The 26,652-nt window shown below is 37.8% G+C and overlaps 1 protein-coding gene across 5 annotated transcripts in view; it reads right to left on the bottom strand.

Moving 5' to 3' along the window:
* Positions 1-26,652, bottom strand: part of LOC128673502 (uncharacterized) — a 36,033-nt gene that overhangs the window by 4,614 nt on the left and 4,767 nt on the right. Inside the window, exons 3-16 of one of the 5 annotated variants that reach the window (XM_053751383.2) lie at positions 15,987-16,010; positions 15,212-15,494; positions 14,677-14,744; positions 14,219-14,425; positions 13,983-14,113; positions 13,552-13,687; positions 13,218-13,336; positions 8,813-12,047; positions 8,231-8,405; positions 7,383-7,557; positions 4,553-6,930; positions 3,381-3,520; positions 2,066-2,116; positions 399-569 (exon numbers count right to left, since the gene is read on the bottom strand). In XM_053751383.2, the coding sequence (XP_053607358.1) occupies positions 399-569; positions 2,066-2,116; positions 3,381-3,520; positions 4,553-6,930; positions 7,383-7,557; positions 8,231-8,405; positions 8,813-12,047; positions 13,218-13,336; positions 13,552-13,687; positions 13,983-14,113; positions 14,219-14,425; positions 14,677-14,744; positions 15,212-15,494; positions 15,987-16,010 (7,293 nt within the window). The remainder of the gene's footprint in view (positions 1-398; positions 570-2,065; positions 2,117-3,380; positions 3,521-4,552; positions 6,931-7,382; positions 7,558-8,230; positions 8,406-8,812; positions 12,048-13,217; positions 13,337-13,551; positions 13,688-13,982; positions 14,114-14,218; positions 14,426-14,676; positions 14,745-15,211; positions 15,495-15,986; positions 16,011-26,652) is intronic. The other 4 variants (XM_053751384.2, XM_053751386.2, XM_053751388.2 and 1 more) reach the window with 4 other exon arrangements.

Here is a 26,652-nt window from a genome sequence, read left to right as displayed (position 1 = left end):
GAGCAAACATACACATATACATCCTCACAAACTTTCGTATTTATAATGTTAGTAGGATTAGCTGCACCAAAGCGGTGATACCAGCGTAATTATTGCGCGCAGTAGCGCCATCTACTTTACAATTCCATTGACTATCAGACTTTTTGACCAAATCCTAAGGGAATCGCGTACTTTCGGGATAAAAAACGTTCAGAAGTACATGGTATATAGGCTTTCTACGGTTTTACCCGATAGCCGAAGCCGGAACAGACCGGACGATTATATAAACAAATATTGTAGTTTATAGTCTGAACAATGAAATTCCACATCGATCATCCAAATCCATTCGCTGTTGGTATAAACCCCCAGGCGCTCCACTATATATAAAAGAGAGAGTGAGAGAGGGACAAGCGACATACGGGCGTGTTGTCCTGCGAGCGGAGCGCGGACTTGGCGGGCGCGGCGCGGCAGTCCCAGGAGGACGGCACGAACTCCACCTCGTCGCCCTCCGACCCCGACCCCGACTGGCCCGAACACGACCCCGCGCCCGCCGGCGACCCATCCGCCGCCGGCCCGTAGCCGCTACGCTGCTGTAGTGACCAATATTGTCATTGCATTCAACTGTAGCTCGGTTTGTGGATGGAATATATTGCCGTGATTCACTAGATTTGAGATTCTAATGTTATTTTTAGGTAAGTAATTATTGATTGAGCATAAACATAATTCATAGAACTTTAATTTTTAGGTCGTGTCCATATTTTCAAAAATTTTATTTGATTAATGATAACCTTTATCTCTTCAAACTGACTACACTAATTGGTAACTGATTTTTATTGGTCAATCCAAATGAAATGTCCAATTATTAAATAATTAATAAATAATTCTACGTAATACACGCCCGTGCTACAGTTTAGTACTGGTAGTTACTCATGGCAATATATCAGAATCAAAGTACAGTAACCACAGCAAATATCCCAAATTATTATCACATACTAAAGATACAATCATGCTATTTATTGTGAACCCTTGGCGAACTAATTCCACCAAAAACCAACAAGATTTTGACAGCTTATAAGCTAGCCAACGAATCGCACTAGGTCAGCGTTTCTTAACATGTATGTTTCCGCCGACTTAACCTCAAATATTTGTTTTTATTGATAAAAAGAACTCTTGACTCGTGTAACCTTTATTTAATTGTAATACTTATGAAAATAATTTAGGTTTGCAAGATTTCGCTTCTAGACATAAATACAGCCTTGTCATGTAAATATGTCCATAATTTAACAATGCTATTTGACACATTGTTAACCTATCTCACGATTGTATGACTGCATTCTGAGCACGTCGCAACATTATTTGTCATTAAAAAGTTACTTCCAGTAACCAAAATAAATTGTGCGTTTATGCAAGTGATTCTTATATAAAGGGTTTCGTATTTTCTCGATTTTCTAGGAGTTCGTGGACCGTCAAAAAGTTAAGAAACTCTGTTCTACAATACCCGTAATTTATCTATTCGATTGTGGATTGTTCACTGAAGGTACAAGTTTTAATGTAATGAGCCGAAGCGATACTATGAAAGCGATGGACGATATGAGATGAAGGATGGTTAGAGACTGTTTCTGATTGTGATTGATAGCTTCATATGTATACAAATGTACAATACCTATACTGCAGTAACTTTTTTAAATAAGTAAGAATTTTTTTTCTACTTTGCAAGTCGAACTGACAATCAAAAAATTATAATACACACCGCCCAATGAATCCCACACTACACGAGTTATTTTTTATTGGTCTAACATGGAAATTACATATTCTATTTCTGCAGAAAAGCTGCTTGGTTAGCAGCTTTACGCAATTAAAAAAATAAAACGTCATTTGCATTCACGAAATTAATATAAAAATCGGTAAATTAAAAGATAATTTTTAATGGAATATTGTAGCAAAAGCTATTACGTACATTGTAGTAGACCAAGCTAATTAATCATAACAACAGTTAGTATCAAAATCAGTCTCCCCCGAACGTGTCAGAAACCAAAAAATACTATAATGATAAAGATACAATAATTAGATAAGGGTAAGCACTCACGTGGTCGAAGTGCGTGGTGGTCACCACGGGGGTCTCGTGTCCGTCGCTGTCCTACGCCACGCCACAGAACATTACACAACATGCAAGGTCGACCCACACCGAAACATTTGTATGCGTTTACTGGCACTCATTTGTTTTATACCAAGTTTTAATCCATGCTTCGATACTAATATTGTGAATGAGAAAGTCTTTCTGTCTGTATTTTAACTGTTTTTCTGTCAGTCATTCACGGATGAAATTTGCAATATAATAAGGCATAAATATCAAAATAAGTATTTCTGAAGAGTGATCAGTAAACGTATACAAATTGTTCATCTATTACGGGGTAAATAATTATATAGATAGTTATGTAAGCGAGGAGATAATTCACTAATTACTACAAAAAGCTATGCAATTTCTTATTACTGCCAATAATATTCATTAAGTCTCAATAACTCATATACAACTTACAAATTCAAACCTTTAAAAACTCTTAGTGTGACAGAGAGAGTGCACCCAAAAATTATGAATATCAAAAAATCTAAATGATCAAATATGAAATTAAATAGCTTTTCATGTATATGTATATATAGTCACTCATAAAACCATCTAAGCAAGGTAGAATTAAAATCGCCTAAAAATTCCACACCACACGAGTTATTATTTTATCTACAAACATAGGGACAGACCTAAATAACCACACCATTGTAATTAAAAACAAATATGCGAAACTTTCCACAGTAAGACTCAGGGCCATGTCCCATTGCTCAGTCGTGCTTCGTTGCGACGACGCAGCACGTTGTAGCTCCGTTGTTTTCCGTTGATTTTGACACTGACATGCGTTGACTGTCGACGGACGTCCACAGACAACGCAAAAATTTTATGAGGTTTCGACGGAGAACGACTGAGCAATGGGGCATGGCTTTAATGCATTTTATTAAATGCATGGTGGTCGAAGTCCCGCTCACATACCTAGTCTATTTCGATATAACAAATCTAAATTGATTTTGTTTTGGGTGTTATTTTTTATTTATTAAGAGAACCCAACAGCTTTAGCAAGTTCAATACGTATGTCATAAATATAGTAAGGAAAATTATAGACTTTTATATACTTATCAAAGAACAGAGTCAGCCTTACAGACTTCATTAGTGATAACACTACAACATGTGACCAAACTTTATCACGCTAGTCATCATTATGACTGAGAAGTGAAACATTCTTCTGAGTCATACTATCTATATTAGTCATTATAATGTCACGTCATATGTCACAAAATGGTGTGTCAGATTCGGGCGGGATTTCCAAGGCAAACGTATTTGAACAATTTTGACTAACCTTCCAAATGAACTCCCCGCTGGACGAGTTGCTGGACTGGTCGTCGGATTCGCTGTCCCAGTCCTTGAGCAGGTCGGCGGCGCAGTCGCGCGCGTCCGCGGGTCCCACGAACGACGTACTCATTATAGAGGACGCCGGACCTGACACGGGAAATATTCATTGATTTGGTATAAAATTAAATTCATATATGTATTTAAATAACCATCACTTTAATTGATAAGTTGTTTAATTACGAGATTTATGTTTTTTCTCATTAAAGTATATTGGAAATGCTTTGACTCTAAAATCCGTGACGTTAATATACATTATTGTCATACAAGTTGTTTTAAACTTTAGAAAAAAGTATGATTATAGAAAAAAGGAATATAATGATTTTTAATTTAAATAATTTGAAGTATGAAAGTATCAATTGTTGACATCGAATATTTTGCAGTCTACCGGTGAAGAAATATAAATAAATAAATATATTAGGACAAATCACACAGATTGAGCTAGCCCCAAAGTAAGTTCGAGACTTGTGTTATGGGATACTAACTCAACGATACTCGGGATCGAACCCGGGACCTCTCGGTTCAGAGTTTTACTTTATCACTGCGCCACCGAGGTCGTCAATATTTGTAGAAGTAGACAAGAGGGGCAAATCGGTAGGACAACAAAAACCCGCTTTACATTAGATAAAAAGAAAAACCTAAATATTATTATGAATGATGACAAACTCACCTCGATAAATATATATTGGAGTATGAAAACATAACCTAACATACTGAATGAGATCGGAAGATTGCGTGGAAAGTCGACCATTTGTACTTGTATAATTTTGAAGTAATTAGTGCGATCTTGTTCTACATCAGAATAAACAATTCAATATTTACGCTGAATTGAAATATAAATATCATGACTAACACATTAATGTAAACTAACTGATACTATTATATCGTATAAGATAATATTATATCATAAACGTAAGTTTGTTTGTCCTTATTTCACGTCATAACAAAATATTGAATTTAGGTGAATTTTGATGTGGAAACAGTTTGAGAGCTGGAGAGCCAGCTCACACATAAGCTACTTTTTAAGCCACGTAAAGCAACAGATATTTACATATGACCCGTACAAAAAAAACAATCATAAAAATTAATAAACTTCATTAAAACTTATAATTAATTACTCACCGGTGAATCTGATATCGTTCAGTAGCGGTAGATACGAGTGCATTTGGCAATAGTTCTTCTCATTTTGCAAAAAGTTTTCCGTCACCGACGCCACTTCTTTATCTTCGAATCCGTTCTCATTCACTCCGTTCGTTTTCACTTCTACGCTTGAACACTCTTTGTTTTCGATGGTTTTATCTTTATTTGGACTTTTAATGTCCGCAGCGGGTCGTTGCATCTCGTTCGCAATATTCTCTTTGTCGTCATCTACATTGCTCTCGACTAGTTCCTCAAATGTTTCATTCAAGAATTGTACTGTTGCGTATTTTTCGCTACTGCCATTGCATTTTATACCATCTGAGTTTTCTTCTATTGGAGTTACACTGGAAACTTTATGACTATCTGAGAGAGCATTTTCAGGTTGTGCGAGTGATAGTAATTCGTTCGATAGATCATTTTTTGGAGACATTTGCTCGGTTGGTTGAGTGTTGTTATCTTTTGTTTCGGTTTTTTCATTTTCATGATCAAAGTTATTGGAGTTATTAATATTGGGTGAATTTTTGTCTTCACTCGTTCCGTTGCAATTTCCAGGACTATTTCCACTATCATCATGATCATTTTGAATATTTACTTTAGGAGTTCTATGTTCATGAGAATCATAAGTGTTGTTTAATTCCGGAAATAATACTCCAGTATGTGAATCAAAAGTCCCATTGGGGCTCTCTTTTACTATTTCTTTCGGAGTCTCCTCAGGCACCTCTTTCTGACTTTCCGTAATAATAATTGAATGGGGCTGCTCGTTTTCATCATCTTCATCGAGATTTATTAAAAAATTACTAACTGGGACTATATTGTGGGCATTCGTTAAATTCGTATGATTAGGCGGACTTAAATTTACAGGCGTTTCAAGGACATCCGAATGGCTTCCGTTCTGACTAGTGTGTTCCAAATCTACATTTGTCGAACTACCAGCTGCCAATTCACTCGATCTTCTCTCACTTTTTAGCAATAGGGAGCTAGCATCTATGACAGAAGACAGATCCTGAGGTCGATTTCTCACAGAGCTCTCGAAATTGTAAAAATCCTCAGAACTGACACCACTTTCTAAACTTAGACTAGACTTATCCCTCGAATGAACATCTTGAGGTTTCGAAGCCGCCGAACTTTCAAAATCGGAATACGTAGGAGTTCGCTCCGCATGTGCTACACTATCCCTATTGCTGTTTCGACTCAGAGTCTTGCTATCTCCTTCTAGCAAAACTTCCGTGTCCTGGTTGCTGGGGTATTCATTGCTCGCGTTCGGCGATATGTCTTGCGGGCGGATTTCGGCCGACTGCAGGAATACTTGGAAGTTGGGGACGTTCTCTGATATTTCAGGAGTGGTAGCGACGCCCGGCAGCGACATGGGAATCTCCTCTGCATCCTCACTAACACCCGGTTCTGTTATAGGCGTACTTGTCACTGACGGCGCCATACTTTTGTAGTTCGAATTTGGACTTTCATTTTCTTCTACACACCCTTGGTTTTCTGAGCCTTCAGATTGATTGTGACTATCCATAACATTTTCATGTAGGCATGTTATTTCAACGCTATCCATTTTCTTAATACATGGCTCAGATCCCAGTTTAGGACTATCATCTAAATATGTAGTCTCTTCAACAGGTCTCGGAGGAGACAACTGTAAGTCTCCTATGGGAGATCTCCTCACTAATTCTGGTTGTGGCAGCTTCCAAATATCATGTTCGGCTGATAACATTTCAGTAGTACAATTCGAATAGGACGGCAGACCGGACATCAAAGTTTCGTATGCTAAATCTTTAGTTTTCGAATCTACATCAGATTTAGTTATAACAGGCGTGGCGCCTTCAGTCTTCGCTTTCGTATATGTGTTATTATCGTTCGCCGTGATCGAATCTGGGGAGAAAGTTTCCGCTTCAGATTTGCTGTCGTGGACTATGTACGTCGAGCAATGGCTTAGTTCTTTATCGTCGTTGTGGGTCAGCGTGTCGCTGCTTTCACTATCTTGATTCTCGTGTTCGAAATCTAAAGGGCCGTCGGGGTCCATGGCTAAGTCGTCGAAATTTTCTTCAACGTTGTATAGAGTATCGTTGGAGCACCAAGAATCGATGCTTGTGGCTTTGGACAGGCATTGGGTTTCGGAAGGTTTTGAGGATTTAGCGTCAGTCGGGACTGTTGTTCTTGATAGAGTGGACACAGCAGTGCCGGTGTCCTCAGGGGCTGACGTGTCGGTGGTGGGACTGAGGAGGAAAGGGGACACTTGTGAGATTCGCTCGCACTTGGACTTTTCGTCGTCGTGTTTGGTGTAAGTTCTGTCGTCGACGGGAGAATCTTCTGGTTTCTTCGGACTGGCGTTGAGGCTGTCCGCGCTCATTGTTATTCTGGAAATATTTGTTTGTAATTATTTTATTGTGCGAAAAATAAGTATTGTATTTAATACAAGAAAGATACACGTATAATACCAGTCTTATCTCATGTAGAGATCTCTTAGGTCTGGAGGACGTAAGAGGACATATATACTGTAGCAAGCAATGTGATTAGTAGTTATAAAGTACACAGACACGAATCGGTGGATACCAAAGAATAAAACATTTTTGTGACGTCACACGTAAGCTTTATTTAGTATGGAGAGTTTGGATCGCTATAAAAATGCGTAATTTTATAGTTCATTATACATATCATTGCATATCCAAGCTTGCCATTGTATTTCATATGTATGTTAGTCTGTAAGGTATTTACAATATAGGTCACTGGCATTTGTCTTTGGTTCTATATATTGTAATTGTGTTATCATCTGAAATAAAATTAGTTTCATTTATGAACGGTAACTCACTCCTTGCTAGTGGTATCCGCGTGTACGGTGTAGGTATGGTTGGGCGAGTTGTGGATCGTGTAGGTCGCGGGTTCGAGTCCCGGCGCGGCCCACGGCAGCGACGTCACCTCGTCCGTGCTGTTGTTGCACGGCTCCGGGTAGCTCTCTGAGGAGTCCGTGCGGATTGATGCGTTCCCTGGAGGTGAATTTCGTAGGTTTGTTATGCTATTATTATATATTGACATCTTCTTATTTGTCAGAATTGGCTATGTTCCAAATAGTCAAATCAGAGACTATTTTCTAAAGTTCTTTTAATAGCCTAGTATGATGTGTCCCATTGCTAAGCAAAGGCCTCTTTCTAATATTATAAACAAAAAAATATATATGTAGCCTTTAAGACAGTGATTATCACATAGGATACTACAACAAATTTAGAGAAAAAAAGCATTCTTAATAAAAGCAACTTAAATCACAATAAAAAAGATATGTAAATTTCATATGACGAATTGACATTGAAATATCGTGTTTAGTCAATTATTAACACTTTTAGCGATTTGTCTTTTATCCGGTCTAGTAACCAATTTACCACCACAATAGAAGTCACATTCTGTCCTCTCTGGTAAAGAATCGAATCTCATTAAAATCAGCTTTGCACCTATGAAAAGCACCCATGAAAGCGTGACAGACAGACAGATTTTCGCATTTACACTAGATAATAATATTATTAATAGAAAATTGTCAAACTACCGTTTCTCTCGCCTTTTACGGACCTATCATTTTTTAACCCGTATCCCGCCTTCAGACCCTCAAGTTATAATTTGTATAGATGTTTTTGAGATCGGCAAAATATAACAGTAAATATAACTAACAGTGTGCGTCGTTCTCATACGCGGAGAGTTGCTGCCGCGTCTCCTCGGCTATGGGGCTCAGCGCCCCGGGGTAGCCCAGGATTAGTTCAGGGGGCGGGAGGGGGGTGTCCCACGATGTAGAGGACACGTCAGCTTCTTCCGACTCACTCTCTAGTTGAGGCTCGATCGATGACACCTGCATAAAAATATTGTTTTAAGGTTTATTCAAACACGGCTAAAACGTAAATAAAAGACAGCTTATATTAAGTATTATGGTGCTACTGGAGGTGAAGACTATCTCTGTACCTTTATTAAAATAGATCAAGTAGTTTTTGAATTTATTGGTTATTTTTTTCTATATTATTACTACAGAATTGATTTGACTTGTTATGTTTCGGTCTTATTTCCCCTTTCAATGAGATGTAATGTTGACAAGTGATTGATGACAGAATTTTGACTACGTGTTATTCCAGGTTACATTCTACCCGTGTACCAAATTTCATAACAATCGGTCCAGTAGATCTTGCGTGAAAGAGTAATAAACATAAATACATATACACACATTCTCACAAACATTCGCATTTATAATATTAGTAGGTTTACCTGCGCAAGCGGCAGTTTCAACTCCAGCTCGTTCCGGAGCGCCTTCACGCACTCCTCGTCGAGCGTGAGGTTCGCCCTCAAGTCCTCCACGGACCCTCCGTTTCCCGCCAATAAGGACTCCGGCACCGCATCACTATCGTGCAACACCATCGAATCTTCAGACACCACGCCCACCACTGTCAGCGGCCCAGAATACTCTATATTCATATTATTCTCATTCTCAGCCATCGCCAACTTCGTTGTTATTTGTAATTCTATCTGATTTAACTCTATCTCCTTTTGTATATCTTCCTCCATAGGTGGTGGAGGGTCGAGATCTATATCAACAAGATATTTCTGCTGAGATGTGGACGCTAGAAAGTTTCCGGGAGAATTCGGTGGCGTCGATGGTGGCATGAGCTTCTCAGTAGCCGACTGAGCGGAATCAGTGTTATCTGTAGGTAAATCCCTTTTTGGCTCACTGATAGAATCCAAATCGTCGAATTGGACATTGTCGTGGACTATATCTGGCACTTCATTGAGGAAATTCACGTCTCGCAATGGTGAAGGCGTTGCGAGATTCATCTCGCTGAAGTTGGACGAAAATGCTAATAGTTCCTCCTTAGGTAAGTCTATAATATCGATTGATTTAATGCCCTTGAACAGTTCCATCGTGCAGTTCTCAAAAGGGCCTAGAACTACAGAGCTGTTTTCGTCGTAAGTATCTGTATGGTGGCTTTTTGTAGGCGATTCGTATGGACTTAATGAGTCGGGAACATATTTTTGGTCGAATTTAATAGCGGTAACTCCTGATGCGCATTCGAGGACTTTAGTTTCGGAAAGAAGCTCATTTTTATCGGCTTCATTGGCTTTCACTGACCCTTCTAACGTATCTTCAGATCTATCACTACCTTTTGGGGTACTGGAAATAACTCCATCTTTAAATTCCTCCTTTTGACTACTCATTCTTTCATTTTGTAAAAAATTATCCGTCTCTTTTATCGTGCTGGGCAAATCTAAATAGACTGTAGAATCATTTTTAACTAAAGTGCAATCTTCAGCCGACAAAGGCGTACACGATTGTAAAGCCTCTTTAATGTTGCTATCTATGCTGTTCCTTACAAGCTCCTTATTCGTATTATTAATGAGATCCATATATACTGTACTATCACTTGATTCCTCCTTATGTCCATCTAAATCAGATCTGGTAGTTTCTATGTCTCTATGAGATTCTAAAGTAATATCTTCAACTTTCTCCTCTTTATTATCATTATTTTGTACTGTGTCAGGTGGCAAAATGGGTGTTTCGGTATGTTTATTTGAGGACTGTTCGTTTTCTACTTGTTCGACTTCTGTTATTTCGATTTCATGTTCTAATTTTGATGATTTTAAATCAGCTTCTGAAGTAATCACTACAGCTTTTTCGTCTCCAGTATCTTTGATAATTTGTTCTATTTCTGTATTCGTATCTTGTTTGGCATCTGTATATATTATATTTTGACCATTTTCTGTACTCGTGTGTACGGGTTGTTCAAAATATGTATTTTTTATTATATCTTGAACAATTTCTGTACTTATGGGTACATCTTGTACGACATCTGTAATTTCTATGATATTTTCATTATCTTTCGTGTTTTCATTCTCTTCTTGAATAGCCTTTACTAGATCTTGGCTATTAATATTTTGTACTGACTCAGGTGTCTGTATGATGGTTGATATCAGATCTAATTCACTTAACTTAGGTTTGTCATTGTCTAGAACCACTTCTTGACTTTTCGATTGTTTCTCGCATTCAGTGATTTCAGCAATGATGAGATCATTGGTTACCGTTTTAACATCTTTAATTATTGTATCACCTTCAATAGTTTTTTGAACTTGTTCAAGACGCTTTTCATCGACTTCGTTTGTTTCAGTAGTAATTGCCTCTGGTATACTAGGCTCTACTGAAATAAATACTGGGTCTTTGTGTTTTTCTTCTAAATGTGGCTCACTTAATTCTGGCAAGACTTGATCTTGTACCATCTCTAAATCTATTTGTTCATCATTTTGTATCAAAACAGGTTCAATAACTTCAACAGGCGTAATACATGCATTAGTTTGTTCTATATCATCTACTGACTTAGTTTCAATTTCTTTATCAGTCCTTTCTTCTACATTATCACACGGTGTTTCACAGTCTTCATTCGCATGCAATTTTTCATTATCACTTAAACTAGGAATTGAGGCTACACATAATTCCTTCAGCTTAGGTATTTCACTAACACTTATCACTATTTCTTCTTCTGGCAATTCAGTATTTTCTTGTACAACTGTATTTTCATGTAAAACTTCTGGTTCCTCAGTTTTCGTTCGACTTTCAATCTTACAAAACATATTAAAATCTTTGACAGGGGTGATTGGAGTAATATTTTCAAGGGTTTGTTGACTGGTGGTATCACTGTGGCGTTCGAACGAATGGCTCAAAGTCCCGATAGTATCTCGGTCGAGTTCTTCGTCTTCGCCTGCTTCACTATCCGATTTGGAATCCAAGCCAGCGGCTAAAATATTTTGGAAATTGGTGATCCCAGGCGATTTGACCATGCTTGACTGCATCGGATAATCTTTTTTGCAGTCTAAGCTAAGATTATCTCTGGAAGGACTGGCTTGGTGACTGGATTCAGAACTGGAGGTTTTCTCCGAGTTGAGAATATTATCGAGATTCTTAATGACGTCGCTAACATCTCTGTAATAGCTGACATCATCTTGACTGCCCGCTATGATATCTTTGAGCCAAGGATCAACGGAAGAGTCAGATCTGTCGTGTTCCTTCTCTCTATCTTCTAGTCCAATATTGCCCTGGTGGCATTCAAGGACGGCCATTTCGTTATGTGTGAGATAAATGTTTCGCACGTCTTCCAAAGAGCCGTGGAGATTGGTAAGGCTTTCGGATTTGTATTGCGAGAGTGGGTCTTTATCGGACATGATGCTGCTGGACCTCGACACAGCTGTGTCCATGTCTACGGACAACGTGTCCTGTGTGGGTTCAGTGAAGTGTGAAGTGGATTGAGAGGAAGTGGAGGGGGCGTGGATGATAGCGACGTGTTCGTCGAGGACTGGAATGGTGTTTGGCTTGAGTCTTTGCCAGCGTTCTTCGAAGTCGTCGTCGTCGTTGGAGGCGCGGCGACTGCTTGCCAGATGTTGCAGCAACGCTTGCACCTGGGCGCTGGACGGACGTTGGGAAGGCGTGCGGTTCCAGCACAATTGGATTACTTGGTACCTGATAAGGAATATGTGAATTAATCCAAATCTGTATTATAGACAGTTGTTTGTAGTCTTTTAAAAACTTTTGACCTCCTAACATATTAGTGATTTCGTTTAATATAAATAAAACGTTTCGTCCCTGGATTTAAAACAAGACTATCGAGCGTTTGTATTAACACTATTAAAATCATTTGACGCTTAATGGCTGGGGAAGAAACCGGGAAAACGATCAGATTTTGATTTAAAATGTTTTGTAAAGATCTGTACCTAATGTCTCAACATGCTATTTTAAAAAATAAATAACATGCAATATAATTCCTATACCAATTTGTTGTTTGAGCAACATTACATTCGATCCGAGCCGTGAGAAACTATCATTGTAAGTAGATACGACACACAACTGGTACTTTGTACATACTTTTGTAACAAAAGGTACAGACCCGTGTCACTGTCAAATATAACGTGAAAATGTCGAAAACTGGCAAATATAACGTTTGTGATCAATCTTGAATAGTGTCTTTGAATATAGTAGTATATAAGGCTGATATGAGTTTCGAATTCGGTTATTCTGGTCTTTTATTGCAGACTACAAGTTTTGGAAGGCTACTTGTTTTTAACTTTTGATTGATGTTTAATCATGCTTACTAAGCAGGGTTTTATTTAATGAAAATAAATTATGTAATGAATTGAAACTTTTTAAATATTCTATAATTTTTCAAAGAAGATTTTGCTTTACAGAATCACCAAACCAAAACATCTATATAAAAATATTGTTTCATCACACATTTTTGTTTGTATCAACAGTGTTTTTAGTTTCTGTGCCTGGTGGAAAACACGTATGTAAAATACGCGATCGCGACAAAGTGCTGTCTTATCATCCGCTGTTTTATTTGCTAGTGAATTGATTGTGTTGTCCACAGAGTATGTGAAGACGCATCAAAGTTTTGTGTATGCATTGTTGTTGAATGTTTTAAATCTTTCGTTGGAGATGGCTTACTATTCAACCGACCAAGAGGTTCGATGATTTGGATAAAATCGCCTGATAACACTAAGGACTTGCTTTTTATTTCAGGGACTTTGATTGAATTTAGAGTTCACGGTGTTATTGTCTCAGAACCTTGTGTTGTTTTATCTAGTATACAGCATTATACTTTCGTATAATCCACAAATATTAGCAAACACTCACAGATGATTTCTGTACGGGCACGGCAGGTCGGGCGCCGCCCCCGCATCATGCGGCGGGGGCGCTCCCCACGCACATATCACCCACACTAGCGACCCCAGCGACCACACCTCACTGCTGGCCTGTAGAGGAAAACATACATCAGTAACTATGCTTCAGTATCTTGAAATCCTCGGATTATAAAAGAGAATTATTCTCTATAGAATCAGAAATGATTTGCATTGTTTTCTGCGATCAGCGATGTTATAACATTGACATTCGAACATTAAGACTTTCACAGGCACTTTTCACGACAAATTTTAAATCAGTGTTTCTCAAAAAAGCTACAAATACTCACGCAGTATGTAACGTTCTCCCGCCTCATCTCCGGCGGCTGGCAGTCGTACGCCGGCCGCTCGGAGCTGTACCGGCCCAGCACTGCGCGGGCGCTGTCGGCGGCGCCGCGTACTAGCACGCTGCCGCTCCAGAGCTCACTGGTTACAAAATAATAATAGTTTATTTCTTCCCACAAAGATAAGGTAGGATAAGATTAAAATAATAAAATAAAAATCTTAAATTTTCAAAGGACAAAATTTATAGAAAACATTTGCACACTTACATTAACTTGTGAATGTCGACTCTTGTCTTGAAAGGACTAATAGTCATATATTTATTGATTATTAAATTTCTCAAATCAATGTTATTTTCAGAATGAATAAATGAGTCGAAATTTAATGGTTATCAAAACTATTAGATCCCACTGCTGTCACCAAGTTATTATGAACTAACCCGTATAGGTAACCAATGGAGTGTAAGTGCGCCAGCGCGGCCGTGACGTCACACATGAGCCGCAACGGAACGCCGCTGTCGTTCAGAATCGCCATCTTGGGACGGTTCGCCTCTAGGTACTGTTGTAGGTCCTGTGGAAAACAGCAAAATCGAGTATGTAAAAAGTGAAAAACAGAACATAAATGGATATACGACTGTTTTATATAGGAAACCAAAATTTCAAACACCGCACTCACCATAGAGCACAGCTCATAGATCATTATCCAGGGCTCCTCGTTAACACATTTGGCGATGAAAGCTAGGAGATTCTCGTGTCTGACATCCCGGTACAACCGACCCTCGTTCAGGAACCGCGCCTTCTGCTCCAACGTCGCGTTCTGGTTAAGGATCTTTACTGCTACGCTTGATGTGCTACTGCCTTGCTCGATTTCTCCTTCCACCACCTGAATGAAGAATTGGACAGGTCGAAGCTAAAATTTTTTTACGACTTTGGTCATGATTGCTGAAGAGAGCTGAGGAACGTACGTAAAACTGGAGAAAGGCGCGCATTGCAAGAGTCTACATTCAACATTGAATAACATTTTTTTCTGTTTACTGCTAAATTATACCTATTCTCTTGTTAACTCTGCTCTGTCTTCTGTAGAGTCTTGTCCATATAGGTAAATATTTAATAAACAATAAAAACATAACTAACCCTTCCAAACCATCCTCGCCCAATTTCTCGCAGGTACTGCAAATTACTTCGAGGGAAGTCATCGTCGCCTGCGAAAGAAAATAAGTTGAAGAATACGATTTCATTTTTCAAATCGCGCAGTCGGTAGAACTAAACGGCATAACATTTCCGGTAGTAAAATTAGTATTAATTCTGAATTTTTAAATTGTAATTATAGAATGCTTTGCAGCCCGAAAATCAATTTAGCTAAATTAGCACAAGATTAGTAAGTAGGCAAAAATTTTCCTCACTTCGTTTTCGCTGACAATATAATTTTGTCGATGTACTGCACTTCTCACAGTGAGAAGGGAGCAGAAGCAGACGTGTTTTTTAAAATTAAACACGACTCATACGACATAAAAAATTGATTAAAATCTGACTCCAATGTTAGCAACATTGGAGTTATTAATTCGAATCACCTAACATATCTAACATCGACTTTTACGACATGACAATATATGTATGTATATATACGTCATCTAGTGACAATATATGTAGTTACGAGCTTACAACTCACCGAACCAGTCAGCGCAATGCTCCAGCGGATCAGCCACCCCAAGCCCAGTCGGCAGCGGCTCGAACTCCACGACCGACTCGCGGCTCACTCTGTTCCTCTCTTCGTTTTCGCTCACTATGTACGCCGCTGCGTTGTTGTTGGCGATGTTCTGCATTTCCCTGAGTGAGATGGGGCCGTTGTTGTTGTCCTCGCTGATGTTGTTGTTGACCGGCTCAGAGAAGCCCGAATCGGGTGGCTGCGATATCCGGACATCGTGTAGGTGCGTCGCGCTCGCTGCGAATAACTGTCAAATGGAAAATAAATGTAAATCTACCTGTAGTTAATTTCGATAATAACCACAGAACATCACATACAAAATAAATAACAGAAAAAAATCATCAAAGCTCACTTTCAGGCAGATGAGATAAACCTCACATAATGGACCGTTAATATTGGTTAAGTATTTTCTATGAATACACTCACATGCAGTAAAATACGCACGTGTTGACAATAAAAGTAATACTAACATGTTAGATTAGGTCACAGTCATATATCTACAATTTAATAAAAGTGTTAAACAAGTTGCTCGGGCAGAAAAAAAAATCATGAATGAAAGCTAAAAATATGATAAACAAAAAATAATCAAGTATATTAGATAGGAGATAAATTAGATGATACGTGACTACGAGTCATAAATTAGAGGATATTAGTCCCGCCCCACAAACACATCCACTATAACGTACACACACACACACACAGACAGAACAACAAGTAATCGTGTTGTGTGACAAACTACCTGATTGTCCGCTCCCTCGTTTGGCTGCAGACAACAGAAAACAATCTCATCAGTTACACAAGCTACATCATTTCACAAATTATGATAACAGGTGACTGTAGCATCGTAATGTTTGACATATTTTGTATTTTCATTATTTACAAATCCTAACTAAACAGTAAATGAACAAAAAAACACTAGAAGTTTGACGGTTTTTGATTTAGGTAAACGTCGGTGTTATCTAAGAGAACATTTATAAATAATCTAACCTAGTTGCTAATTGTCTACTTACATATTTTTAGTAATGGTTAGGAAATATTTGTACTAAATTTTCTTAACACAGGTAATTTATTTCCTCTGATTTCTGTACGATTAAAAATCTACCAGGTATATTTTTTCGAATCAAAATGAAGACTCGAACATAAAAATAGAATAAACAAAACATGGTTCAACAAACATAATATTCAGCGTTATTGTCTTGTTAGCCAGAGGGCGCGGAGGCAGCGACCTTGCGTCGTCTCCAGAACCTTCACAGCCTTAGGGGATATTATAATAAGAGATAAGAGAAAACTCCCGAAGTACCCCAGAAATTGTTACAGTTTCATATATTTTTTTAAAGTCTTTTTTGGTAAGTACGTCTTTTATCCTCCTGTGTTAGTCACGTCAGACTGCATGAACGCAATAAACTCAAAAACTACCAGACGAATTTTTGTATGGTTTTCACTAATAGATAGTGTGATTCCTAAGTAAGGTTTAGGCGTATTATTTAATAAGGTTTTACACGAGCGAAGCCGAGGCGGGCCGCTAGTCCGTTATAAAGGATAACCTTTGACATCCATATCTTTTAGTTTTTATATAAAAAAATTACAAAACTTCCGGTTGCCAATGCAAGATTTTTTTAGTTTAGCCAGTATAAAAAAAACAATATTGATTATGTCCAGATTCCTACCGGTTATACAGGCGTCAAGGCCAATTTATGCGAAAGTTTGTGAAGATGTATGTTTGTTACATGCCAAATCTAATGGACGGATTGTTATGAAATTTGGTATACGGGTAGAACATAACCTGGAATAACACATAGGGTTAACTTTTAATCCCGAAATTCTCCCACGGGAGCGAAGCAACGGGGCGCAGCTAGTCATAAATTTCTAATCAGTTTCCTTTCGTCCCAACGTTACCAACATCACATAAATATACATACAGATTAGAATACGCAAATCCACGTTCCACTAATTAGCCGGTGGAATTGATAACCTTTTACTAGATGTAGGTGTAACCAATCCGTGTAGTTGCACTGTCGGCTGTTGTCGCCTGACACGCAACGTCGTGCGAACGGGGCCGACGATATAAAATAATGGCGAATGTAGAAATGCTGACTAAAGCACGAGTATTTTTATTAAGACTTACGAATATTGATTAAGAACGGCGTCAGAGAAGTGTTTGAAGTAAACTATATGTACATAATAATTGCATTCCACATATTGTCGCAGGACTTCTTTCGGGTCCTCTATAAATATGCAAATGTGAAGTAGTAAAGAGCTGTGTTTTACAATTTTGTGTTGGTGTGGCGACAATAGTTAGCTCAGGCGGCTATTCCATCTACGAAGGTAATAGTTTTGCAATGAATCAAATCTTGACCTAACCCTGTTGAAAGATTTATTTTATTGTACGAAAAATAAGTACGACTGAAATTGAAAACGCGCCTTTTGTTATGCCGTCTATACACTATCGGAAAACATTTATCGAATTCTGCGGTTCTAACATTCCTCTTAGTTTCCTATATGTAAGTTTTATATTTACACTGTTATGTCGTGTACATAAATAAATAAATAGATTGCTGGTTTTTCCTTGCGGTAAATAAAATATCTCAACAAACTAACCAACGTACGTTGATCGCGTCGTCTCGGTGGCATCTGTATGAGTTCGCCTATAGTGTATAGCCGGCATTAGGTTCGAAAAACCTAAAAATAAACCATAATACCATGATTTAGAGTTGTGTCTGATAACAACCCTGCCCACGTGACGTAACGTGCGAACCGCTAGGGCTCGGCCGTATTCTACTCAATAATATTGTCCAATGGACATAAAGAGTACAACAGATTCGTTAATGGGCTCGTTTTTCGGATATTGGCGGTAAAAAATTCACTTCTAAAAATCAACGATTTATGTGGACATACAATCCATATACTGTCAAGAAATTGCAATGGATTTGTGTAGGTTGATGTGCGACGTGCTGTGCAGTTGACCCTATGAGATTCTAGCTAGGGATGGGAGCATGGGATTGTATTGATTGAATAGAACATTTGACTGCGTTGGTCCGTGAACATTGATTTTGATTTATGGCTGCGATTGTGATTGACAAGAGATACGATGGCCATTTGGATAGACCATCTAGCAAAGGTCATCTGACGTAACTGGACTGTAGGCAGTTTGGAATAAAATGTTCTTAGAGATTCCTCGATAACAATGACTTTACATGATAACTGCATTAACTGTTAAGATTATGGAAAGATATCCAACAAACCAGATAAAATTTAACTTTAAAAGAAACCTTAGCAAGAAGAAAAGTACACGGTTTTGTGGCTTAAGTTAGCATGAGTTATATAATTAATGTTTTTTTAATTATAATTATTATTTCTTGTTTGTTGATCTATGCTTGACTGTATTGAAAGCAGAAAATCAACACATGATCCGGATAAAACAGACATGACCTAGCACATTACACACATGACCTCACATTCTCGGAAACTTACACAAGAGCGAAACAAACGGCTCGCAACACAACAATGGTTGACAGTTCAGAAGCTTTATTATAATCGGCGCGGATTCGCGGGAAAAGCCGAAGCGCTCGCGAGCGTCGCGAACAATGAAGTTGTAAACATGTTTGAATTTACATTCGCACATGTATATTTTATATTTATGGATTATATTTATAAAGATGTTAAAGATAAGTTTTCTCCAAAGCATCGACAGATTACCAGTTAGAATTCTGGAAATGTAGGTATAACCACCGTATGATTGAGGAGTTATTCGTGCCTATCTGCACTGGCTTGTAAGAATTCCGCCAAATCGATTTCGTCGAGAAGAAACAAAATAAAATAAGTATCCTATTGCGGTGATCCAAATCATGACTATACCTCAGAGGCCGCGTACGAATATATCAATAACAAATTGGCCACGTTGTCAATGCCAGCGATTGTAGCTAATTTCTTTATTCAATCAATATGTAGATTTTGGATGAAACCAAGCAGACTAAACATGGCATTGTATAGCATGTCTAATCACATATGTACCTATATAGATTGTATCATAAAAGCCTTGGCAACAAACACAATCTGCAGCAAATTTTCGAACATGCACTAAGAATCGCCGTCGTCGGTCGTTTAGTTCTAACATAAAATCTAGCGATTTCTATGCAGTCATCGATTTTAAAATATATCTAGAATGTAAATGAGGTTATGACAATAAATCACGATGACTGCGCGCTGTTTGACGCATTTATTGCATGAAGAAGCGTAGGTATAAAATAGTGATTTGAGCTACATTTGTCATAATGTATGTAAAACAGAAAAAACATGTTTTTTTGTTTGCCCCATATGATGTCCACAGGACTTATCCTGTGGACATCATATATTTCGTTCATCATATATTTCGTCTTATCCAGAGACTTATCTCTGGATAAAACGAATTACCATTTATTTCCATTGCTGTCTTTACACTTCGCCCGAATCTAAATCCAATTCAAATCTACAGTTAAACACATAAAAAGATAGCATAAGATCTATTCTCGTGTGAATAGTACAATTAATAGTGTAAATTAGGTAGGTGTAGTTACACCTAGGTTAGGTAGTTACCTACATGAAATAAAGTGCTTGTCAGCCATAAAGCCATTTTAACGTCGATCATGGACGATCAATTAACATCTCGCGACAGACAAGTCCCATATCGGTCCCATTTTATTGATTGACAATATAAAAGGGAGCGTACACCAATTAAAAATGTTTTGGCCTAATGACAACCGCTGAGCACATTCAGCCAGTGTTTTTCTTCTCTTACGGACAGACAGAGTACGTGTGTTGCATGCGAGATAAACATGTGAATCATGATCGGTTACACTCGTCAATGTGTGTATGTTTATTTATATCTATATGGATGATACAATTTTATGTTAGACAATGTTTGTCTGTTTATACCAAGCATAAACATGGTTCAATGATTGCTGGTTCAAAAACAATATTATTTCAGCAATTGTGATTAAAATACACCTGTACCATTTCTGTCATTTCAGTTTCTATTATATACCTCATCATCATCAGCCTACCTTTATGTGGGGTCGATACAGCATGTCAGTCTCCTCTCCACTTCTCCCTGTCTGATGTTAACCGATCTGCTACTTCCTTTTTAGCCATATCCTGCCTGACGCACTCAATCCACCTCTTCTTCGGCCTGCCCCTATTTCTTTTCCCATTCAATTTCAAATCCATAACCTTTCTTACAATATTATTTTCCTCCCTTCTCATAACGTGACCATACCATCGAAGCATATTACTTTCCAATTTTCACATATTTTTTCCTTATCTTATCCATCCTTGTCACTCCACACATCCATCGAAGCATGCTCATCTCCGCAACATGCAGTCGCCTTTCATCCGTCACTATTTCACATATGTATAAATGAAATTCGATCGGCTGACATAACATATCATTTACAAGCGATAACATATTTAATTCATGGGATCAATTGAAGAAGTGACCTTCATTGTAAATTACTTATTGATATCAAAAATATACGATATCTTACATAATCTATCAGATACTTTATCAGCAAACGTTGAAACATGCCCTAAGTATTACAATACATTTGTTTACCACATTATTGATGCCAGAGGTGCGATACACGCAAACTAATGCAAATAAGCGTACGTGAGAATTGATGACGAGGTGAGAAATATGGCGCCAGAACCGTATGCGATTGTTATCCGTACACTACGCTTTATTAAACACATTAAACACTACTCAGAGTGAACGAACAATATAGTGTTTACATTCACAGTATAAGCTACTGTATTCCGGAATAGTGGTATCACACTATATGTAGAAATAGGGCCTGACGCCATGTACTTCGCTTCTTTCACGTCATAACAGAGAGAATATGATAATTTTTAGAAAAGTAGCCGAGTATATTCTCCAAGTATACCTCCATACTAAAAATTACCTCTTTTTTATTTATTTATTTAATTATTAAGAAAACCAAAAGCGTTACAATTCTATAGGTACTTATGTTATATATAACTAAAAGTAAGGCCAATAATAGGTTTCCCTGTATATACTTCAATCTAAAGCTACGTTAAAGAAGGACAAACACACTTTCACATTTACATATATAACATAGTTCGAATGTTTGAATTTAATTATGCATTTTAGAACTACGTGACAGCCTGCGTGGATTTAAAAAACTTATGTGGAGTTGGTAAATTCCTATGGCGGTTAGGATTTAGAGAAGTGTATATTTTGGCCAGTGCACATTTTGCCCGTACTAGCTAGCTTCGTTTTATTCAGAAGTTTTCTTTCTGTTTTTCCTAAGAAATATATGAGAATACAAAAGATGCCGCGCAGTTTTCTGCTTAATAATGAATCATAAATTATACTTTTATGAGTTCTTATAGTGATCGGGTTTCTTGGAAACTGGTGGACTGAGCAAACAGTTATACAAATTAATTCTAGTGTTTGGATGTACGAGTAGTATGCAACGTAAAGGGGTGGTGATGTAATGGTTATGACCCCCACCTAGGATTGGATCCGAAAGGTTCCAGGTTCCCACTTATACCACTCCATTAATAGTGCCGAGAAAGTTGTTGTGTGTTTCATTCCACGTAATGACCCTTAGCCAGCATGGAAGACTTCTCTAATAATTACGTACTTAGCAAGCGCAAACCATATTTCCGTGACCATTGTGAATTCCAACCCAAAAATAGAACCAAAAATGTACAGTAGCGGGTTGCCAAAATAATTGAAATAGCGGGAACGTTGACATTCTTTCGATTAAAATAAAGCACAAAAGAGTTTTTGCCATGCCCTGACAAAGTGCAAACTGTTTTTTTTTCTTCTCGATGTTTTATGTAATCCATTCATTAACTTGAACAATCAAGCGCCGAGTAGTAAATAAAAAGTCGCGGCGCAATTAATAAACAGGTTTTGCAACAGAATCTAGTTTTCTTTACAGGTAACACAGATGGGATTGTGCTCAGGCCTCATACAGAATACAGAATTTTCTCTAACCGGGCGTATTTTTGACGGGCATAAACCTACCTCTGGCTCTGGCGAACAAAAGAGCGATTCACATTGATACAAGGACCGGCCATTGAGTATCCTAAGCCAAGGCGAGCACGTGCTCAGGCAACACATGTAATTAGCCGTGAGTCACCGGTGACGCGGCTGCATAGCGCATTACGCCGGTACAGCTAAGAGCAACGATTTGCGCATCTCATCTTGCTATGACAAAAAATTAAAGTTACAAGTAATGTTTATTTATTTATTTATTTATTTATTTATTTATTAAACTTTATTGTTCCAAGTAAAAACATACTTATAAACAAATGGTAAATTTAGCTAATAGCATATAATATGTATAACACCAAGGACAGTGCTGTATCGATGGCGTCATTATTGGTCTTCACTAATACGATTCGCCGGGTCGACACAGAAGCTAAAAGCATGTACAAGTAATGTTACAGCAGTTTGATGTTCTATCATTTGAGTTCGAACGTACTATGGTTCCGTGCGTTCAAACGACTAATTAAATTATGCTGAGATTTCAAATAGTCTCAAGTAAGCCTCATCAGAATCAGACTCTCTATCTGGAATAAAGACTGAACTCAGCTGTGATGGTCCAGAGGCAAAGTTGAGAGTTTGCCTTTTTAGATATATACATAACAGCTGCTGTATTTATTATCTGTACACACAATTACAGGAAAACAGAAAGCTCATCTAATTTTACCCAGAGGAGTAAATCTGATTTTCAGTCTGACACTAGATACATAAATAAAGAAAAAAACAATCGTTTATTTGTTGATACATTCGGGGTTGGATTAAAGGTGTAAGATCAATCATCATAAGTTTTTCCCGTGGCCAGAGGGTCCTAGCATTAGAATATGCGATGTATGGAGCGAGGGGACATGAGTTTTAACGCAAAAAAGTATCTTTCCACTAAGTCCAGTTTTAAAACTTGACTTGTGAAAACATACCGCTACTATTTAATACGAATCGAAATCAGCTGATCGTTTCACAATTGTACTTTGAAACAATACCAAAGTACACCATATAATTACACTATACATTACTAGCAATATTTCAACTCATCGTGACATACCGGACATGTGGTCGTACACAGGTTAATAGCTGCAAATAATTTTAGTTGATGAATAAGAGAAGCAATGGGGGAGGCGTGATACAGCGTGGGTGGGGCACGGCTGTAGGGTGTGCCTGCCCCGGGCTTCATGCCAACAACAAGCGCCACTGCACTGTCAGGTGGCTCGTATACTTATGCAGCCAATAAACACAAGCTACACCTAATCCCAAAGCAGCAAGGCTCATTTCACTTATCTCCGATTGCAAATGCAAATTTGTTGCTATGTCGTGTGAATGTCTCGCGTGTAGTCTAGGGTTTTTAATGTGAAGCATCTCAAAGTCCACAGTGTGAGAATTCGAGGAATTAATTTTTTATTATTGTGCGCATACAAATTTCAAGCGGTTTATAAGGATAAATATGAAGACATTTGACAGCAAATTATGATTGCTATTGTGTAATGAAGTCGTGTTTGTTAAACACGAAGTCTGTTGGTTCGATTTAAATGAATATAAATAACAATGTTTGCATACAATTGAAAGAACTGACCCGTTGCAATTTACTGCTCGCCGTGTGGCCTTGTGTGACATAACCACTATACATAAATACTAAAATTATAAATATGAAAAAGTGTGTTTGTTTGTCCTTCTGTCCTGTATTTTATGGAGATGGAAGGGTGGATGGAAGGCTACTGTAAATCGCGGGCAGAGCTGCAAGCAACAGCTGTTATTATAATAAATCAGAAAAGATATTGAGATTCTGTTTTTCATCGAAATAAGGTAGGTATTTATAATTAGCTTCTAGCTGTAGAAACATTAAATAACTGCGCAAGTTTATGAGGCGCTGCTTATTTAAATTTTTCAAGTGATAAAGCGAATTATTTGCAGGCTGTGTATCAAAAGAATTGAGAGTGCCACTATTGTCCATTTCCTTTCTTCTTCCAATTCGTGTCTCGGCTCAAATTATACAATTTCCATTTGAAATAAATTCTTCGTTTCTTTCATCAGGAGCATAAAAATAATGTTGTTCAATTACAATAATTGGGCGGTAATTACGTAGGAAATTACTGAAGATTACCTTCGTGAATGAACGATGTCACTCGCTTGCGTTGTAAATGTTAGGTTGGACTCTTTTGGTAAATGCATTAGAATTGTTTGCAGACAACGGCATTGTTAATTAATATGTACAGGCATTCATAAATGATATTGTTATATAAATCCTACTTGTAAATACACTAAATACATAATGGATCGTATGTATGGTGTACTTTTAATCCCGAATTTGCAATACAGGGACTAAGGGCAGGGTGAAATTAGTGAGTTAAGGTCGTAATAATTAATTATCATCATATCGACATAAAAGTAATAGACCCTGGGCTCCAACGCCTTATGGCTGAAAAAAAAACCAGGAGAGATATTGTAAGCACAAATCAGATATGAGCTATCGATATGGTCGATAAAATAACCTTTACTCCCAGCAATGTACGAACTTCTATATCGAACTAAATGAGAAAAAGCTGAAATGGAACGGAACCTCATCGTCCAGCCTGCACTGAACCAAAACCCATTCCCGCATTCACTGGCTCATATCGATTTACGATTACATCATGTCATCGAGAAATGAAACGTATCGAAATATCGAGCGCTGTTCTCGACTATCCTTCCGTGAATAATTATGTCACTCGATTGGTAGGTTATGTACTGTTATATCGCGCACATAAGAATGTCTCCTTGTTATCGTATTTGTGGTGCTTCATTTTTTTTTTGGGCCGATGTATAAAGATAAAACCTTTGTATTATTATTTCCATGACCTGAGATGTATTTAATTTAGTATAACAGACTTCATTTTTTTAGAGTATTCGCCAAACTATTACTGATTTATTGAGTAGCGTTTCATAAAAAATTAGGAAGCACGTGTGCGATATTTTGGGTCATTCATTTCATCATCATGGGGTTATATTACTCACGAAATTATGAAATAGTGTAAATATGGTTTAAAGTGCATATAGCTATTGTTTATCTTCCCCTCTCTAATTTGAGCTATTTTCCAGTTTCTCTTGTCGGAGCCCAGGGTCCTACTACTTTTCTTTATACACTCCGCAGGGTCTTCGGCATTAAATTGTCAAACCATTGGCACGCATATCATTCTTGATGACGTTCAGCCAGCGCTTTTTATGGGAATACGCATAGCTGGGAAATCATTCTATGCGATTGTCTGTCACACGTTCACACGCTGTCTGTCACACGTATGTACGAACATAATTTTGAATGTTTTCGCAAGGTTTGAAGAAGAGCACGTGACCTTTAGTCAATAGCTTTATTTACGTTACATCATGCCCGTCAATCTAATTCTAGGCAAAAAGCGATGAGATTTTTTTTCCTGTTAGCTTTCAATGCTGACTAAATTCCATGTGTTTCCATAAGCCCCATTGTGAGATACTGCTTATTATTATGTTTACAGCAATCAATAAAAATTACTCATACTTACTGCAAAATTATATCTAGCAAGACACTTTAAGCCCCCCAGCAGCCAACATCTGTTTTAGTGTTATTACGTAGTATGAACTAATAAACAGACCAAATATGGCGCAAACATCATACAGTCGTAAAAAATATAAATAAACGCACGTCGAGTAATATAGAGCATAAAGTGGTAATTTTATAGATATGGCGCATTATGGTGACTGCCCGGCTTCATCAGGTCTGTGCCAAGCGGGTGGTGAGTAATTGCCGGTCTGTCCCAGCTGCGGTCGTGACTCAGAGATCATATAGTAATTGCTGATGTGGGAAGCTAAATAGTGGGAGGTCAACCCTGACGTTGAAGTTTTTAATTGTGACGTTTGTTTTGGATTTTAAATAGGGAACGATTAACGAAGATCCGGTTTAATTACGGTATAAGACTTGTAGAGTAAGATGGTAAACATGTTATGTCCTCGCAATTCGCAACCTATCATTGGTTGACTGAAAGAGACTGTAATTTTCGTACAAACAAACAAGTGGTGAACACAAAAAGTCGCAGATATGACGAGACGGCATATGCTAAAGTGGCAAAGGGAAGAAGTTATAGGCATTTATTTATTTTGATATAGGTGTAAGAATGTATCTATCACGCCTATCTCCATCACATATGTCGGTAGAAATAGGCCTGTCATCCCAACAAAGTAATTTACCACCAAGTTATTATATTGTTTGTAAACAAACTAATATTTCGCAATCATCCCATTAGACAAAGCGTACACAATGATACTTCTATTGTTTATTCTGTATAGAAACAACAGTCAGAAGAACCAAGGAATTACGATCCCGAAGCATTAAAAAAATTAATGAAATGTCATGTCATAT

The sequence above is a fragment of the Plodia interpunctella genome, chromosome 11 (assembly GCF_027563975.2).
Source record: "Plodia interpunctella isolate USDA-ARS_2022_Savannah chromosome 11, ilPloInte3.2, whole genome shotgun sequence".
Lineage (NCBI taxonomy): Eukaryota > Metazoa > Arthropoda > Insecta > Lepidoptera > Pyralidae > Plodia > Plodia interpunctella.
This window is presented reverse-complemented; position numbering and strand designations above follow the sequence as displayed.